The sequence below is a fragment of the Hoplias malabaricus genome, unplaced genomic scaffold (genome assembly GCF_029633855.1).
Source record: "Hoplias malabaricus isolate fHopMal1 unplaced genomic scaffold, fHopMal1.hap1 scaffold_55, whole genome shotgun sequence".
Taxonomy (NCBI): domain Eukaryota; kingdom Metazoa; phylum Chordata; class Actinopteri; order Characiformes; family Erythrinidae; genus Hoplias; species Hoplias malabaricus.
In genome coordinates this window covers 245729-265946 of record NW_027101036.1, presented here as the reverse complement: position 1 = coordinate 265946, position 20218 = coordinate 245729, and the positions used below count along the sequence as shown (strand labels likewise).

Below are 20218 nucleotides of genomic sequence, written 5' to 3'. Positions count from 1 at the left end.
ACACTCTATCAGATTTCTCTCTCTCTCTCTCTCTGCGCGTGCGCGCGGTTTGTCCGTGGTGGCGTGTGGAGGTTTCTGGCGTTTGTTGCCAACTTTTTCTAATTCTCTTGATTTTCTATTTTCTATCCTTTATTTCACCCTTCTGTATGAGAGCTTAGTGAGGCGTTTGGTACCGAACTGTTTTTGGCCGGTGGTGAGGAGTTTGTGGCTGGAGTCATGGCCTCTGAGGCCGGTGTGGAGACGCCGACTCCCCGCCATGGCGTCAGGTGTGTCCTGGGGAGTGAGGTAACGTTGGCGGAGGTTGTGTTAGCGGTCGGGGAGCAGGTTAGATATGAGGACATTGAATCGGCTTCTCGAATGGACAAAGCGGTGGTGGTGTTTTTGGAGAAGGAGAGCTGTGTAAGCAGCCTGATTAAGTCGGGGATCCGGGTGAGGGGAGAGCTGGTACAGGTCAGCCCTGTGCGTGCACCCGCGACCCGCGTTGTTGTTTCTAATGTCCCGCCGTTCATTACTAACGAGGAATTACTGAGAGAACTGGCTCGGTTCGGCAAATTCGCCGGTGCCATGACAAAGATTCCGATCGGTTTTAAAAACCACTGATTAAACATGTAATGTCTTTTAGGAGACAGGTTTTCATGGTTTTAAATAACCGAGATCAGACTTTAAACTTGAGTTTTAGAGTTAGATACGAGGAGGGATCGTACATAGTGTTCGCGAGTACGGAAAAACTCCGCTGTTTTGAGTGTGGAGACATCGGCCATAAACAGTTCGGCTGCCCGCACAGAAAAGAGCAGCAGGAGGGGATAGGAACAAACAGAACGATTTAATGGAGGGCAGAAGGAGGGTAATAAGAATGAACGGACTGGTTTAATGGAAGAGCAGCAGGTAGGGGACAGTGGTGGGAAGTGGTTGAGGAAGTAGCTGAGGTAGTAGCCGAGGAGGTAGCTGAGGTGGTAGCTGAGGTCTCGGGGCCTGAGAGCAGGCCTGAACCCGTCAGCTCTGCAGGTGTGGAGGGGGTAGATGGGGATGGGACTGAGGCCTCCATGAATGTAACTCTTAACAGTGGTGAGGATGATGTGAATGTGAGCAATGCATCTGTGAACACACCCAGTGACCCCACTGACTCGGTCGGGCCTAGTGTCAGCACCACAGAAAGGCCCGGTGTAAGACTGTTAAGCCCGTGAAGGATGATGGACAGTCAGTTTTGGAGATGGATGATGTTATTGTGGGCCGTGTGCGTGATGAGTGTCTCGGCGATTCGGTGGACGCTGTGCTGGACTCTGAGGAGGACAGCGTGGTATCAGACTGTTCAGGGATGTCTGAATTGCCTGCCAGTATGTCCTGTAGACCGGGCTCATCGACCCAGGCCGGTCCGTCTGAGGCCTCGTCTGAAACAACTGACCCCCCTGTGGATGTGTATTCCCTCACGAAGATAAACCGGTTTTTGACAGTCACTAAAGGTAAAAGGAATGTGAGCTTAAACAGCTACTTCTCTGACACTGAAAAGTTCATTAGATCTGTGCAGTACGCCTCTAAACACGAGAACTACATGACACTGTCCCTAAGAGACGGTTCAGACTCAGGAAGTGGCTGACGACCGCACGGAAAAGTATATCTATTTCCGATGAGTCGGTCTTTATGCCACATCTGTGTCTCTGAGGCCTACTGCTTTTCCCTGTGAACACTGTGGAGAATGTTGCAGACGAATGGATTAATGGATATGGAATGTGTGTACAGTGCACGCTGCACGGTGGATTGTACAGACTGTTCGTGTGTATGGAGCACTGCTGGACTCTGGAGGTAGGTGCTGTTTTTCAGATCAAACAGCCCTAAGAAACGAAAGCCTTATGGTGGCGCACCAGACATGGGCTACTGCTGCCAGGGTGAGTACTGTCCGAGAAGTGGAGACAGGCCGGTGCTGTTGTTCTCAGCCGGAGCCTGTCCATTGCCTTTTTTATTGACTGCTCACAGTTGACTGTCCCCTTTGGATTTTTAACACGGACTATGACAGCCTCGTCTGAGGAATCTCCACTGGACTCTCATTTATTGGAGAAACAGGGTGGAGATTAAGACTCTTTGAGCTGGATGAGAGACTGGAGTGTTTTTGATTCTGAGGGACATTATGTGTTTTTGTTTGGTTTGGTTTTTGAACATGGGGTGTGCTGATCAGGCAATGTACTGGTGTGGTGATGGTGTGTTTGTGTATGTTTAATGTTTATTATGTGGACTAAGGTTTTGTTAAATTAATATCTTTTGGTTAATTGTTAAATAAAGTGAATTAAATCTCAAAATCTCTCTCTCTCTCTCTCTCTCTCTCTCTCTCTCTCTCTCTCTCTCTCTCTCTCCCTCTATCTCCCTCTCCCTCTCTCTCTCTCTCTCTCTCTCTCTCTCTCTCTCTCTCTCTCTCTCTCTCTCTCTCACACTGGTCCATACGGGTCTGTTGCATCACCAGTTTCTCCAGCTCAAGCCAAAACAACAGTCATGAGAGAGAGAGAGAGGAACCTGTCGCCTGAGCAGCTCCTCCTCACTGCGCTCTACAGGAGAAACAACACAAACACGGGCTGTGCTCCATTCCACTGGGTCCTTAAGTAGTGCCCTTTTCTTCCTTACACACTAATGAGGTGCTATCAACAGAAGCTGACTCGCCCCGATATAAATTATATCACAAAACTGTACATTCTGCATCTGACAGCCAAAGTGCACACACACACACACACACACTAGACGTTAGGTGGTGAGATCAAAATATTTTCATATCCATTCATTCATTGTCTGTAACCCTTATTCGGTTCAGGGCGGTGGTGGGTCTGGAGCCTAACAAGAACCTAACCAGTCCTTCACAGGGCAACACACACTCAAACCTACGGACACTTTTGAGTCTCCAATCCACCTACCAACATGAGTTTTTGGAGTGCGAGAGGAAACCGAAGCACCCGGAGGAAACCCACGCAGACACAGAGAGAACACACCACACTCCTCACAGACAGTCACCCGGAGGAAACCCACGCAGACACAGAGAGAACACACCACACTCCTCACAGACAGTCACCCGGAGGAAACCCACGCAGACACAGGAGAACACACCACAGTCCTCACAGACAGTCACCCGGAGGAAACCCACGCAGACACAGGGAGAACACACACACTCCTCACAGACAGTCACCCGGATGAAACCCGCGCAGACACAGAGAGAACACACCACACTCCTCACAGACAGTCACCCGGAGGAAACCCACGCAGACACAGAGAGAACACACCACACTCCTCACAGACAGTCACCCGGAGGAAACCCACGCAGACACAGGGAGAACACACCACACTCCTCACAGACAGTCACCCGGATGAAACCCGCGCAGACACAGAGAGAACACACCACACTCCTCACAGACAGTCACCCGGATGAAACCCGCGCAGACACAGGGAGAACACACCACACTCCTCACAGACAGTCACCCGGAGGAAACCCACGCAGACACAGAGAGAACACACCACACTCCTCACAGACAGTCACCCGGAGGAAACCCACGCAGACACAGGGAGAACACACCACACTCCTCACAGACAGTCACCCGGATGAAACCCGCGCAGACACAGAGAGAACACACCACACTCCTCACAGACAGTCACCCGGATGAAACCCGCGCAGACAAAGAGAGAACACACCACACTCCTCACAGACAGTCACACTGTCACGCCTGTAGCGGCGGACGTCTCGCTTCCTCCCTCTGATCAGGACACTTCAATACTTGAGTCTGGGAAAGACTCAGAGAACTTCAACTCCCAGGATTCAGCTGATGGTCCCCCCCCCCCCCCCCCCCCCCCCCTGACATCAACAGCCAATAGAACTCCTCTCACACGATCCAAGTCACCTGAGTTCTGATTCACAGCTGTTTCGGTTTTACCTTAATCACTCACTCACCATATAAACCCGGACTCTTACCTTCACTCTTTGCGAAGTATTGCTAACCCATGTTACGTACCGAGTGAACCTTATCTCTGAAAGCCTACCCGTGTATGACCCTTGCTTACGTTCTCTGGACTCTGTGTGTTTGATTACGGACTGCTACTATTTACTACGTCGTGTTCTGACCCTAGCCTGTCCCTCACTATTCTTTGGATTGCCTCTATTGTTGTAATTGTTTTCTCTTTACGGTGTGCTTCGCACATCTTTAAAGTAAATCTCTTTTTGTTAAACACCCGCGAGCGTCTCTGTTGTTTACCTAGCCTGACAGAATACTTCGCCTTTAAAATGCAGACGGCGGGTTCTGGTGATTTAACAACTGCGATCGGTAACCAAGGTCAGTTGTTAGGAGAACATCACTCGATATTGCAGCAATTGTCTGAGTCGGTCACTCTATTGAGACAACAGCAGAGCCAGCAACAAGAGCAGATGGCAGTGATTTCTGAACATTTAAAGAATCTCGTTCCCCAGCGACCTTTTGCTCCTCTGCTCGAGCCTCCGTCAACCTCGAGTGAAGTTCCACCTGTTTCTGTTCCATCATCTCCGTATAGCGTGAGTAAACCGGAAAAGTATGACGGTTGTATGGACAAATGTCGGGGATTTTTGTTGCAATGCTCATTATATTTCAATAGCTCCCCTCCATGCTCTGATTTCGCTCGGATATCATTTCTAATATCGCGCTTAACTGGTAAAGCTCTCGATTGGGCTACGGCTGTTTGGCCTAACATACAGAGCATTTCCTATGATCGTTTTGAAAAGGACTTTAAGACTGTTTTTGATCGTCCTAATGAGGGGAGATCTAATGGCGAAATAATCGCAAAGATTCGTCAAGGTAGCAGATCGGTGGCTGACTATGTTTTAGAATTCCGTATCCTCGCTGCTGGTAGCGGCTGGAATGAACCAGCATTAATCATTGTTTTTCGTAACGGACTTAACGGGGATATCCAGTCGGAATTAGCCTGTCGGGATGAGAATCTCTCATTGGAAGGATTATTTGACCTGGCTATTCGTTTGGACCATCTTTTAAGTGCTCGTAGAAGTCGCAATAGTGGAAAGACATCCCAGGTTACCCACGTTTCTAATTCACGGCAACAGCACCACAGAGTAACTACTACACCTGGTTCCTACAATCATCAAGCATCCGAGTATCAGACTCCCATGCAATGTGATTCGTCACGGCTTACACCAGAAGAGAGGATTCACCGTCAAGACAACGGTTTATGCATGTACTGTGGCGCAGCTGATCACGTACTTCGTCAGTGTTCAGCTCGGCCACGCAAATATCAAGCACCTCTTTCTGGAAAGCACGCGACAACTCCGCAGAGAAAATTGGTGAGTACCATCACAAAGGGACTCATTTCGAGGTCATTCACTATTCCTGTGGACATTCACTGCTCTCAGGCTTGTTCTTCTATATTTCCAGCGTTGATTGATTCGGGAGCAGAGGGAAACTTCATCACTGCGGCTGTGGTAGAGGACTTGAAGATACCTGTTATTTCCATGGAGCAATCTCTACAAATATCAACTATTGATGGAGACCCTCTAGGAACTGGTTTGGTGTCCCAAATGACTGTTCCTGTACTGTTAGAGACAAGTGCTTTGCATAAAGAAAAGATCAGTTTTTTTGTTATAGACTCATCAGACTACCCTGTAATTTTGGGCTTACCTTGGCTAGTGAAACACAATCCTGTTATCTCTTGGTCCGAAAGGGAGATTTTGTCTTGGTCTCTGCACTGTTTTAAGCATTGTCTGTCTATACCCCAGATCAACATTCATTCCACTTCTATTGAGAGCCCTGAGACTAGTATCCGGTGTGATATTCCTCATGAATATAGAGACATTAGTGAAGTCTTCAGCAAACTCAAGGCCATGTCACTTCCCCCGCATCGTTCATACGATTGTGCTATAGACATCATTGAGGGAGCTGATCTTCCTAAAGCTCGGATTTATCCACTTACACAAAGGGAAAATCAAGCTATGGAGGAGTACATAAAGGAAGCCTTACAACAGGGTTTTATTCGTCCCTCTACTTCACCAGTATCGGCAGGATTTTTCTTTGTAGAGAAAAAAGATGGGGGGTTTGAGACCTTGCATTGATTATAGGGGCTTAAACCAAATAACTAAGAAATTTACATACCCTTTACCCTTAGTGCCTGAAGCCTTGGAACAGATTAGAGGTGCAAGTGTTTTTACTAAACTTGACCTCCGTAGCGCTTATAATCTAATAAGAATTAAGGAGGGAGATGAATGGAAGACCGCTTTTTCAACTAGCAATGGACATTATGAATATCTAGTAATGCCTTTTGGTCTGGCAATCGCGCCTTCGGTCTTTCAATCGTTTATTAATGATGTTCTGAGAGAGATGCTGGGAAAGTTTGTTATCGCATATTTAGACGATATATTAATTTACTCACCCGACATTAAAACTCATGTTCAACAGGTTCGTCAAGTCCTCAATAGATTACTAGATCACCAGTTGTACGTAAAAAGAGAAAAATGTGAATTCCATGTACCCAGAATATCGTTCCTAGGATATATAATAAGTAATCAAGGGGTAGTCATGGATGACAATAAGGTGGACGCTGTTATCAACTGGCCAGTTCCCACTACGATAAAGGGTCTACAAAGTTTTTTGGGGTTCGCTAACTTTTACCGCCGTTTTATTAGAGATTATAGCACAATTGCGGCTCCTCTGACCTCATTACTTAAAGGGTCCCCTAGAAAACTCCAATGGAACAGTTCTGCTGTCACTGCCTTCCAAAGCTTAAAGAGGCTTTTACCACAGCACCCATACTTCATCATCCCAATCCGAAGATACCTTTCGTGGTGGAAGTAGATGCTTCAGATGTCGGGATTGGAGCAGTTCTATCCCAACGTTCAGAAACTGATAAGAAACTTCATCCCGTAGCATTTTATTTCCATAAATTAACGTCTATGGAGAGAAACTACGGTATAGGGGACAGGGAATTATTAGCCATTAAATTGGCTCTCGAGGAATGGCGTCATTGGTTGGAGGGGTCACTACATCCCTTCCTAGTTTTAACGGATCATAAGAACTTAGAATATGTACGTAATGCAAAAAGACTCAATCCTCGTCAGGCTCGTTGGTCTCTTTTTTTTTACGTTATCAATTTACCATTACTTACCGCCCGGGTTCTCGTAATACCAAAGCTGATACTCTGTCTAGACAATTTGTCATGGAGGAGGACTTGGAGAAACAGACTGAAGAAATACTGTCACCCGGGGTGGTAGTAGCGGCAGTTAGATGGGAGATTGATGAGAGAATTCATAAGGCATTAGAAACCACGAATATTCCTTCTCAGTGCCCTGTCGACAAGAAATACGTCCCTATGGAATTCCGAGATTATTTAATCACGTGGGCTCATTCTTCAATTTCCTCTGGTCATCCAGGAGAGAAACGTACTCAGGAACTCGTAAAGGCTAGGTATTGGTGGGAGAACATGTCAGTTGATATTCACCGTGTTGTTGCCTCCTGTTCAGTTTGCGCACAATGCAAGACACCAAAGACTTTACCTGCCGGGAAGCTGCATCCATTACCTGTTCCTAACCGTCCATGGTCTCATATTGCAATTGACTTTATCACTGACTTACCCCTTTCACAACATTTCACCACTATATTAACAGTGGTAGATAGATTCTCTAGAGCGGTGAGGTTCATTCCATTTTCTCAAATTCCTACAGCCTTCGAAACTGCAGAAGTTTTGTTCAATTATGTGTTCAGAATGTTTGGAATTCCGGAAGACATTGTGTCAGACCGTGGTCCACAGTTTACTTCCCAGGTTTGGTCCGCATTTTTTGAACATTTGGGAGTAAATGTAAGCTTGATTTCTGGTTATCACCCTCAGTCTAATGGACAATGTGAAAGAGTTAACCAGGAATTGGGTAAATTTCTTAGGATATATTGTCACAAGAACCAAACAGAATGGGTTCGTTTCCTCCCTTGGGCCGAAATGGCACAAAATTCCCTTGTAAACTCCACAACAGGTATTACACCATTTGAATGTGTGTTGGGTTATCAACCTCCGATCATGCCTTGGACAGCGGTGACTACTGAAGTTCCAGCTGTGGACAGCTGGATGAAAAGAAGTGAACAGGTATGGGAACTTACTCATCAGCATATTAAAAGAGTTATAGGAAGGTATAAAGACTTTGCTGATCGTCACAGAAAAGAGACTCCAATTTATCAGCCGGGAGATCGGGTCTGGCTTTCTACAAGGGACTTCAGATCTGAAGGCGGTTGCAAAAAACTGACTTCTAAATATATTGGTCCGTTTAAGATTATTGAAAGAATCAATGATGTTACATATAAGTTGGACTTACCTAAACAATATAAGGTTTCTAGATCTTTTCATGTGTCCCTTTTAAAGCCTGTGGTTCCAGGTCCGTTGGATGAAGAGATACCAGGTGAGACACCTCCGCCTCCGGTGTTCATGGATGGAGATCCGGTGTACCAGGTTTGTGGTTTGCTGGATTCCAGGAGGAGGAGTGGTCAACTGGAATACCTGGTAGACTGGGAGGGTTATGGTCCGGAGGAGAGGAGTTGGGTTCCTGCCAAGGATGTTCTGGATCCTGCTTTAGTTTTAGAATTTCACCATCTCCACCCGGACAGACCAGCCCCTCGTCTTAGAGGACGCCCCAGGTCTCAACCACTTGGCTCGGGCAGGGTGCCTACTGCTCGACGTTCTGGGAATCGTCATGGGAGGACTTCTTCAGGTCAACAATCTCTTGACTTAGGTGGTTCAGGAGGCTTACCTCTTCGTTCCGGAGCGAGTCGTCCTGTTCGACCTCGTCCTTCAACTGCGCCGGACTCCTTGGGGGGGGGGGGGGGTACTGTCACGCCTGTAGCGGCGGACGTCTCGCTTCCTCCCTCTGATCAGGACACTTCAATACTTGAGTCTGGGAAAGACTCAGAGAACTTCAACTCCCAGGATTCAGCTGATGGTCACCTGACATCAACAGCCAATAGAACTCCTCTCACACGATCCAAGTCACCTGAGTTCTGATTCACAGCTGTTTCGGTTTTACCTTAATCACTCACTCACCATATAAACCCGGACTCTTACCTTCACTCTTTGCGAAGTATTGCTAACCCATGTTACGTACCGAGCGAACCTTATCTCTGAAAGCCTACCCGTGTATGACCCTTGCTTACGTTTCTCTGGACTCTGTGTGTTTGATTACGGACTGCTACTATTTACTACGTCGTGTTTCTGACCCTAGCCTGTCCCTCACTATTCTTTGGATTGCCTCTATTGTTGTAATTGTATTCTCTTTACGGTGTGCTTCGCACATCTTTAAAGTAAATCTCTTTTTGTTAAACGCCCGCGAGCGTCTCTGTTGTTTACCTAGCCTGACACACACGGAGGAAAGCCATGCAGACACAGAGAGAACACACCACACTCCTCACAGACAGTCACCCGGAGGAAACCCACGCAGACACAGGGAGAACACACCACACTCCTCGCAGACAGTCACCCGGAGGAAACCCACGCAGACACAGGGAGAACACACCACACTCCTCACAGACAGTCACCCGGAGGAAACCCATGCAGACACAGAGAGAACACACCACGCTCCTCACACAGTCACCCTGAGGAAACCCACGCAGACACAGGGAGAACACACCACACTCCTCACAGACAGTCACCCGGAGGAAACCCACGCAGACACAGAGAGAACACACCACACTCCTCACAGACAGTCACCCGGAGGAAACCCACGCAGACACAGGGAGAACACACCACACTCCTCACAGACAGTCACCCGGAGGAAACCCACGCAGACACAGGGAAAACACACCACACTCCTCACAGACAGTCACCCGGAGGAAACCCACGCAGACACAGAGAGAACACACCACACTCCTCACAGACAGTCACCCGGAGGAAACCCACGCAGACACAGGGAGAACACACCACACTCCTCACAGACAGTCACCCGGAGGAAACCCACGCAGACACATGGAGAACACACCACACTCCTCACAGACAGTCACCCGGAGGAAACCCACACAGACACAGAGAGAACACACCACAGTCCTCACAAACAGTCACCCGGAGGAAACCCACGCAGACACAGGGAGAACACACCACACTCCTCACAGACAGTCACCCGGAGGAAACCCACGCAGACACAGGGAAAACACACCACACTCCTCACAGACAGTCACCCGGAGGAAACCCACGCAGACACAGGGAGAACACACCACACTCCTCACAGACAGTCACCCGGAGGAAACCCACGCAGACACAGGGAAAACACACCACACTCCTCACAGACAGTCACCCGGAGGAAACCCACGCAGACACAGAGAGAACACACCACACTCCTCACAGACAGTCACCCGGAGGAAACCCACGCAGACACGGAGAACAAACCACACTCCTCACAGACAGTCACCCGGAGGAAACCCACGCAGACACAGGGAGAACACACCACACTCCTCACAGACAGTCACCCGGAGGAAACCCACGCAGACACAGGGAGAACACACCACACTCCTCACAGACAGTCACCCGGAGGAAACCCATGCAGACACAGAGAGAACACACCACACTCCTCACAGACAGTCACCTGGAGGAAACCCACGCAGACACAGAGAGAACACACCACACTCCTCACAGACAGTCACCCTGAGGAAACCCACGCAGACACAGGGAGAACACACCACACTCCTCACAGACAGTCACCCGGAGGAAACCCACGCAGACACAGGGAGAACACACCACACTCCTCACAGACAGTCACCCGGAGGAAACCCACGCAGACACAGAGAGAACACACCACACTCCTCACAGACAGTCACCCGGAGGAAACCCACGCAGACACAGAAAGAACACACCACACTCCTCACAGACAGTCACCCGGAGGAAACCCACGCAGACACAGGGAAAACACACCACACTCCTCACAGACAGTCACCCAGAGGAAACCCAAGCAGACACAGAGAGAACACACCACACTCCTCACAGACAGTCACCCGGAGGAAACCCACGCAGACACAGGGAGAACACACCACACTCCTCACAGACAGTCACCCGGAGGAAACCCACGCAGACACAGGGAGAACACACCACACTCCTCACAGACAGTCACCCGGAGAAAACCCACGCAGACACAGGGAGAACACACCACACTCCTCACAGACAGTCACCCGGAGGAAGCCCACACAGACACAGAGAGAACACACCACACTCCTCACAGACAGTCACCCGGAGGAAACCCACGCAGACACAGGGAGAACACACCACACTCCTCACAGACAGTCACCCGGAGGAAACCCACGCAGACACAGAGAGAACACACCACACTCCTCACAGACAGTCACCCGGAGGAAACCCACGCAGACACGGAGAACAAACCACACTCCTCACAGACAGTCACCCGGAGGAAACCCACGCAGACACAGGGAGAACACACCACACTCCTCACAGACAGTCACCCGGAGGAAACCCACGCAGACACAGGGAGAACACACCACACTCCTCACAGACAGTCACCCGGAGGAAACCCATGCAGACACAGAGAGAACACACCACACTCCTCACAGACAGTCACCTGGAGGAAACCCACGCAGACACAGAGAGAACACACCACACTCCTCACAGACAGTCACCCTGAGGAAACCCACGCAGACACAGGGAGAACACACCACACTCCTCACAGACAGTCACCCGGAGGAAACCCACGCAGACACAGGGAGAACACACCACACTCCTCACAGACAGTCACCCGGAGGAAACCCACGCAGACACAGAGAGAACACACCACACTCCTCACAGACAGTCACCCGGAGGAAACCCACGCAGACACAGAATGAACACACCACACTCCTCACAGACAGTCACCCGGAGGAAACCCACGCAGACACAGGGAAAACACACCACACTCCTCACAGACAGTCACCCAGAGGAAACCCAAGCAGACACAGAGAGAACACACCACACTCCTCACAGACAGTCACCCGGAGGAAACCCACGCAGACACAGGGAGAACACACCACACTCCTCACAGACAGTCACCCGGAGGAAACCCACGCAGACACAGGGAGAACACACCACACTCCTCACAGACAGTCACCCGGAGAAAACCCACGCAGACACAGGGAGAACACACCACACTCCTCACAGACAGTCACCCGGAGGAAACCCACACAGACACAGAGAGAACACACCACACTCCTCACAGACAGTCACCCGGAGGAAACCCACGCAGACACAGGGAGAACACACCACACTCCTCACAGACAGTCACCCGGAGCGGGACTCAAACCCACAACCTTCAAGTCCCTGGAGCTGTGACAGAGACACTACCTGCTGCATCCGTATTTTGGCATTTTCTTTAAATATTCAGACTTAATTTTCACAAAATCCTTCTTTAGCCAAAGGGGCACACTCTCCTCAGCTGCTCTATCTTTACCTGCACTTCTCCTCAAACTCTTTCTTTCTTCCTCTTTCTCCAAGTAGTTTTAATCTTCTCTCTCTCTCTCTCTCTCTCTCTCTCTCTCTCTCTCTCTCTCTCTCTCTCTCTGTCAGTCTCTTTGATAACTGAAATCACACTCGATCGCCCAAGCCTGTCGAAGCCTGTCCTCTGTGGAAGTCTTCTGTCCGTCTGTGAATGTAACGTCTTCTTTCTGTAATTAGATCTAATCTCAGAGTCACACCTTCAACACGGAGTTAACTCCTGATCCAGGAGACATCTATCTGTTCTCCTTCCTCGCTGTTCTGTCTCTCGGCCCCAGGAGCCCATACCTGTCCGCTTTAATGGAGAGGCAGTGGACAGTAATTACACAATAAAAACACAGTTAAATGTTTATGAGCTCAGTTCAGCGCGGTCAGCTTTATGACTCCAGTCTGGTGGAGGTGGGTAACGTCATGGGATCTGGCAGACGCTCACATCCAGAGGGAGGCAGAGCTGTAATCCTGTTACAGGAGCAGGCAAACGCAGCATACCTGTCTTCCACAGGAGAGCGATGCTCTACCAACCACAGGGTGGACCCCACGGTTAGAGGTTTGCCTTCGAAACTCAGCACACAAATGACAACAATCAGGACTTCGTTTATCCAGCCACTGCTCTGTCCCTCCACTCGCCCCCAGCCCCCAGTTTTCCTGCCGTCGAGTCGATCGATTCAGGGGCCCTCAGGTGCTCAAACTTCTGCAGCTGTGCCCTACTCATTCGATACGACTTTAAAATAATCTACAATTATAACAGTTTATAAAAGGTTTAATAACCTGTTTATCACATGGTCATTACTTAGGTTGTAAACACCTTAAAATGTCATTAATAATCATTTGTAACACAGAGATAGAAAGAAAAACTGCGACCTCTTTTTTGTCGAAAAAAAGGTGTCAGAACTCACTGAAAACATCGAGGTAAAGAAGAAGCACAGACCTGAGAATGTGAATTTAATGTCCACGCCACATTATCATTAATGTGTAAAAGACTGTAAAATTTTTAACAAATATGTGCTGGAGCTGACGGGGTTAACGTCGACTGATGGAGAAGGCAATATAAGGTCAGTATTCGGCGAGGTCTGAGGTTGTTTAACTGTTTAAATGGATGTGGGCTCACTATTTGGCAAATAGCAGGTCCCCGTTTTCCTTTCTCTCTGTGTGTTGTAACTGATTATTAATGACTATAAATGTATTAACAACATGATTAATGACTATTAATAAAGAGATTTTCTGAACCGTTTATAAACCCCTAATTTTTAACCCCTCAACTCTTTCTGTTTTTGTTTCCAAACTCCACTGAAATTCATTAAAACACTGCAATTCAAACAAAAATGCAACTAAAGTACTAAATTTTACTGAGTCAACTTGGCTTAGTGCTAACGCTAACGCTAGCGACCCCACCCCAACACTGCTTTATAAAGACCAGGTGGTGGTTGTAATGTTATGGCTGATCTGTGTATAAGATAAACCAGTCCTTTGATTATGTTTTTTTTTTTTTTTTTTACATCCATATACTAGAGATTAGCAGGTATTTTTTCATGTTGCCCAAACTTTTGACTGCCCCTTAATGTATTCAAATATATTCAAATATATGCAGATTTCCTGAATGTGTTACAGTCTTCACTGCGCAGTGATTTTTCAGGTCCGCGTCAATTAGCACCTCTCCACCAATCAGAGCAATTCTCTTCTGAGCAAAATAAGAGCTCTTCAGTCCTGACTCTGACTGAAACGGCAGCAAAATAAAAGTCTAGACTAAGCCTCTAAATCCACTGTACGAAACAAAGCAGCTGCATCAGCGTATTAATACTTCACCCAGCCATTCCCTAAAACACTTACTAGTGCTCATGAATTATTCATCATGAGATACAGCCCACTCCCCTCCACTCCGCGCATTAATAGCCTTCATTTTACACACATTCAACTCATTGTAGTTCTACAGTCACAGACTATAGTCTGTCTGTGGCTCTGCATACTTTGTTATCCCCTTCCCCCCTGTTCCTCAGCGCTCAGGACCCCCACAGAGCAGGTGTGATGTGGTGGTGGATCATTCTCAGCGCTGCAGTGACACTGACGTGGTGGTGGTGTGTTAGTGTGTGTTGTGCTGGTGTAGAGTGGATCAGACACAGCAGTGCTGCTGGAGTTTAACCCCTCAGTGTCTGGACTGAGAACAGTCCTCCAAAGAAAAGTGTCCTGTGTCCACCGATGACCCAGGACTCGAGGACTAAAACAATGAGTGGACACAGGTTTTAAAAACTCAAGCAACACTGCTGTGTCAGATCCACTTATAAAAGAGCAACACACACAGGAGCAAAGTGCTCCTGTGTGGACAGTGGAGCTGAGAGAATAGACAGTGAGTTTAGGAACAAGGAGGCGGTAGCAATGCCATGGCTGATGAGTGTGTGTGTGTGTGTGTGTGTGTGTGTGTGTGTGTGTGTGTGTGTGTGTGTGGTTTTACCTATTAATGGCTGAGCTGAGCTCTTCCAGACGCCGCGAGTCGTTCGTGTTCTCCAGCTTTGACAAACTGTCCATCTTCTTCATGATGACTTCCAACATATCACTGATCTTCCTCAGAACTCCTCTGGACTCCAGGCCTCCCAGCACTACACACACACACACACACACACACACACACACATACACACACACACAACACAAGTATTTATTAGAAACATTTCCAATATATCTCTACTCTCTGGCCACTTTATTGGAAACACCCCCACTGTAATTTCACTAGCTGGCCACTTTATTGGAAACACCCCCCACTGTAATTTCACTAGCTGGCCACTTTATTGGAAACACCACCCACTGTAATTTCACTAGCTGGCCACTTTATTGGAAACACCCCCCACTGTAATTTCACTAGCTGGCCACTTTATTGGAAACACCCCCCACTGTAATTTCACTAGCTGGCCAATTTATTGGAAACACCCCTCACTGTAATTTCACTAGCTGGCCACTTTATTGGAAACACCCCCCACTGTAATTTCACTAGCTGGCCACTTTATTGGAAACACCCCCCATTGTAATTTCACTAGCTGGCCACTTTATTGGAAACACCCCCCACTGTAATTTCACTAGCTGGCCAATTTATTGGAAACACCCCACTGTAATTTCACTAGCTGGACAATTTATTGGAAACACCCCCCACTGTAATTTCACTAGCTGGCCACTTTATTGGAAACACCCCCACTGTAATTTCACTAGCTGGCCACTTTATTGGAAACACCCCCCACTGTAATTTCACTAGCTGGCCAATTTATTGGAAACACCCCACTGTAATTTCACTAGCTGGCCAATTTATTGGAAACACCCCTTACTGTAATTTCACAAACTGGCCAATATATTGGAAACATCCCCACTGTAATTTCACTAGCTGGCCAATTTATTGGAAACACCCCTCACTGTAATTTCACTAGCTGGCCAATTTATTGGAAACACCCCCCACTGTAATTTCACTAGCTGGACAATTTATTGGAAACAACCCCCACTGTAATTTCACTAGCTGGACAATTTATTGGAAGCACCCCCCACTGTAATTTCACTAGCTGGACAATTTATTGGAAACACCCCCCACTGTAATTTCACTAGCTGTATATTATATTCACTAGAAATATAATATTTCTAGCCTAATTTTCACTTTAAGACATCCCTCCTTTAAGACATCCCTCCTAGCCAGCTCTCTCTCTCTCTCTCTCTCTCTCTCTCTCTCTCTCTCTCTCTCTCTATCTGCTGGTCAGAGTACTGTGATCATCCTGCTCTTGTCTGTAGACTGTAATAGACCTTGGATTTCTGATTAAGTACAAAGTCAACATCATTTGTTTTGCTCTCCTTCTCCCTCTCTCCTTTTCACTCTCTCCCCCCTTTCCCTCTCTCTCCCTCTCTGTCTGCTTCTCTCTCCCTCTCTCTTTCTGAGCTTAAGTTAGACGTCTGCACGAATAAAGGGGTCTTAGTCTATACTCTCAGACAGCGGGCAAATGAACACAGCTCTGACCTTTCATATGTAATAGAGTATTTCAGCGCTCAGATTACAAGGCCAGAGAGAGGGAGAGAGAGAGACAGAGAGAGAAAAAGAGAGAGAGAGAGAGAGAGAGAGAAGTAAATGTAGCTCTATAGTTGGGATATATATTCCTGAGGTGTATTTCCTGGAGGCAGGTGAAGGACATGTGTCTAAACACAAACAAAGTGTAATTACATCATTAGATACACACACACACACACAAACACACACACACACACACACACACATACACAAACACACACACACACACACACACAAACACACACACAAACACACAAACACACACACAAACACACACACACAAACACACAAACACACACACACAAACACACACACACACACACACACACAGACATACACAAACACACACACACACACAAACACACACACACACACACAAACACACACACACACACACAAACACACACACACACACACAAACACACACACAGACTCACAAATGATCTCTGCTCAAATAGCAGCAGGACTTGCTACAAACAAACACATATTTGATGGAGTAAAGAAACATTGCTCATTTTTAGAAACTATAGATTCCAATTGACCTAGTTGACAGTGTGTGACGGGGGTGGGCGGGGGTCACTGCTAGTAGTCGGTGTGTAGAGTGGAGGTGACAGCAGCATTACTGCATCACTGGAGCTTTCAAATCTGAGATAAACTCAATTACAGCTCAGAGAGAAATAAAGAGAGAGAGAGAGAGCTCCCATCCACTGGTGGCACTATTTCACATAAACCCTGTAAAAGAGTCACAGAAACAGTGCTGTAATCTGCTTAAATGCTACACAGGAGACGATCCTGCAGCTCCCGACCCTCTGGAGATTGGAGTTAGGATTGGGGTCAGGAATTCACAAGTTGGAAAGTGCTTAAGTTTCATATGAAGTCTGTTCTGTCTCTAACCTTGATACTTGTGGAGGAGATTGTGAAGTGTGTGAAGTATGACAACACTCATCTGTGTGTGCTCCCACTTACAGTGAAGAGTGAATAAAGTGGGGACCTGGTAAGATTTATGTAAGACGTTAACGTATCTGTCTTTAAATAAATCCAACTCTCTTTCCTCACATTAATTGGACTTGTTGGATAATATTGAATTATCCAACATCCTCACAAGCTAAAAACTGGAGAGCCATCCGGGGGGTTGCATGGAAATTGAGGTTCATCTGAAAATGCCAAGTTAATGTGAGCTACAACCTGTGCCAACCTCAGCACCTGTGTGAGGCAGAGGTCCTGTAACATAAACATCTGCAAAAACCACACAGTGGTGAGCTGGATGCACTGTAAAAAGTGGGACTGGGTAAATTAATATTTAGTTAAAAACTAATAGTAACTTGCACTTAATAAAAAGACTTCATGTAGTTTGAAATAAAATTGAGCTAAATTCAACAAATTTGAACAAAGTATTAATTGCAATTTACACAGTTTTGGCTGAATAAAATTAGCTGGGATATGCTGAATAGAATGTATTTATATTTTATGAGTAACACCAACGATCCAGAAAATGTAATAGATTTTACTCATTGGGAGGTCTTTAATTTTAATCATACACTTCCGCCCAACGCATTTTGAAGCTCGTGGACACCAGCATCACTGGGTTCTGAACGTCCTCGGACTTCCCAAAGTGAACAGCTTTTAAATTATTAACAGCAAAAGAACAATTTTTATCTACATTTGTGTATTTTGTTTGAGGCGCCCTTAAATGGGGGACACGCAGTTCTAAGCTCCGGATTTTTTAAGGTGGATCGGTGTGTTTGGGGGGGAAAACGACAGTTGTTTGTATGTGGATGAAGTTTAACTTGTCTGTAAGTTTTTAATTCACTGATTGAATTACCAGAGACACTCATTTGTAACTCGAGGTGTTTAGTTTTGTAGCACTGTCGCTAATGCAGTTAGCCGTCTCCGGAGTTTGGAGGCATTTCCACCTTAAGAGATCCGAAACCGCAAAACCATGGAGCAGGAATAGAGTAATCCTCATTTCTGTTCGTTGTTTTCAACGTTTGGAGTTCTTTTCTCTGTCTAAAACGACACCAGATGCCTCTGCTATGTGCAGTGAGAGAGAGGCCTAGCAGGTAACTGAGGCGGTTTATTTACAAACACCTGTGCTTCAGGACCGGTTTCGAGCACAGACTGGAGAGTTAGCTGATGGTGAGGAACAACGTTTGATTAAACAACAAAGTGTTTTTGTGATTACAATCCTGAATTACGGTTTTAAGAAGCTGATGTTGTGCTTCCTGTAGTTTGCATGTTGTTTCATGTGTCTGTTGACGGTATAATGAAGCCATGACACGACGCTCAGTCTCTGTGAGAGTACACTTTCAAACGGTCATTGCAGCACTAGCGCACTCTCACTTCACATACAGAGCTGCGTTTGAATAGAGTTCAGCAAATTACAGCACACCACGAAATCAGAGGCAAAGATTCGTCTGTTTACTAAACATTTAACATTTTACGTATTATGTTAGCATTCCATACTCAATATATCAGAATGCACGTTTTCATAATATTGTGAAGGAACACCTATTTGTTTTTATTTTGTATCTCTTTGGTTTTCTGCTAAGTTTTTTTAAATCTATTTCCCAATAGCATTTTCTCTTTTCACGCCATATACCCGATGGTTTCTGTTAAAGTAGACCATTCAGACCACTCTGACACTTTTACTGCTGTGTTATTTCTGTGTCAGAAATGTTTTATATTCACTGTTTAACTGCACTACTTTGTGTTTCGGGTTTTTGTAGCGTTCGAAAACCGGCTGTAGCCAATATGGCTCGTAGTTTACTTTTTTACTGTGAATCTGAATCCTAAAACTAAATTCGAGCCTGACTTGAGGGCACTACTATAAACAATATAATTAGTACTTATTAAAAGCAAGAAAAATTCCAATTCCAACGTTTCTATACAATTTTATGACCTGTCTTTGCTCTCTGTCTACAGTCTGGTTTAAATTATTTGACTGTACAGCAAGGTTATGTCTGTTTATATTTTATGTACATAATGAATTTGAAATACAAGAGATCATATTTTGTTAACAATAATACCCAGTCAGTCTAATCAGGACTCAGGATGCACCTGGAAATAGATGAATAGAAAAGACCAACACTAAAACATTACACTTGCTGATGAAGTTAAAGCTAATATTCATCTATTTGCAGGTGCCTGCTGAATCCTAATTAAACTGATCTGGTATAAGATGAGTGCAGTCTCAAAACATTATTGAGATTTAAGTGCACCAACAGGTTTTGACCTTGCATCACATTCCAATATATATTCTGCCTGTGATCCTTGATGTAGTTGTATCAATTTTCAATTTTTGTATGAATAAATGTTGCAAGAGTTGAATAAATGTTTACCTGGTATTATTTTTATGCACATTGACCTGTTGACTCGAACATGGCACAAAAAGGACAAATTAAGTAGATTTAACATAAAAAAATGATGGCAACAAAGTGACACGTGATATTATTGAATAGATGTAAAGTTACTATAATTAGTAAATAGAAACAAGCTTTCTCCAGAAACCTAGTACATGCTACTCAATTTTTGCCAGATATTTAGTAAATGTAAATCAATACTTGCAAGATATTTAGTAAATATTAATTAAGTTTTCTCAGATAAATAGTCCTTTCCTTGTGAAATTAAGTTGTATTTACTCAATATTTTTGAGCTATATTAATTCATATTAAGGCATGTTATTACTAAATCCAACACATTTTAACTGTGCATTTTATTAACATTTACATAATTTTCTTGCTTAAA

General features: G+C 46.0%; 1 protein-coding gene across 1 annotated transcript in view; it reads right to left on the bottom strand.

Moving 5' to 3' along the window:
* The window catches only part of LOC136684305 (alpha-1,6-mannosylglycoprotein 6-beta-N-acetylglucosaminyltransferase B-like), a gene marked incomplete at its 3' end in the record, with an annotated part of 92706 nt that overhangs the window by 63835 nt on the left and 8653 nt on the right, over positions 1-20218 (bottom strand). Inside the window, 1 exon segment of the mRNA XM_066659127.1 lies at positions 14891-15035. Within this exon segment, the coding sequence (XP_066515224.1) occupies positions 14891-15035 (145 nt within the window).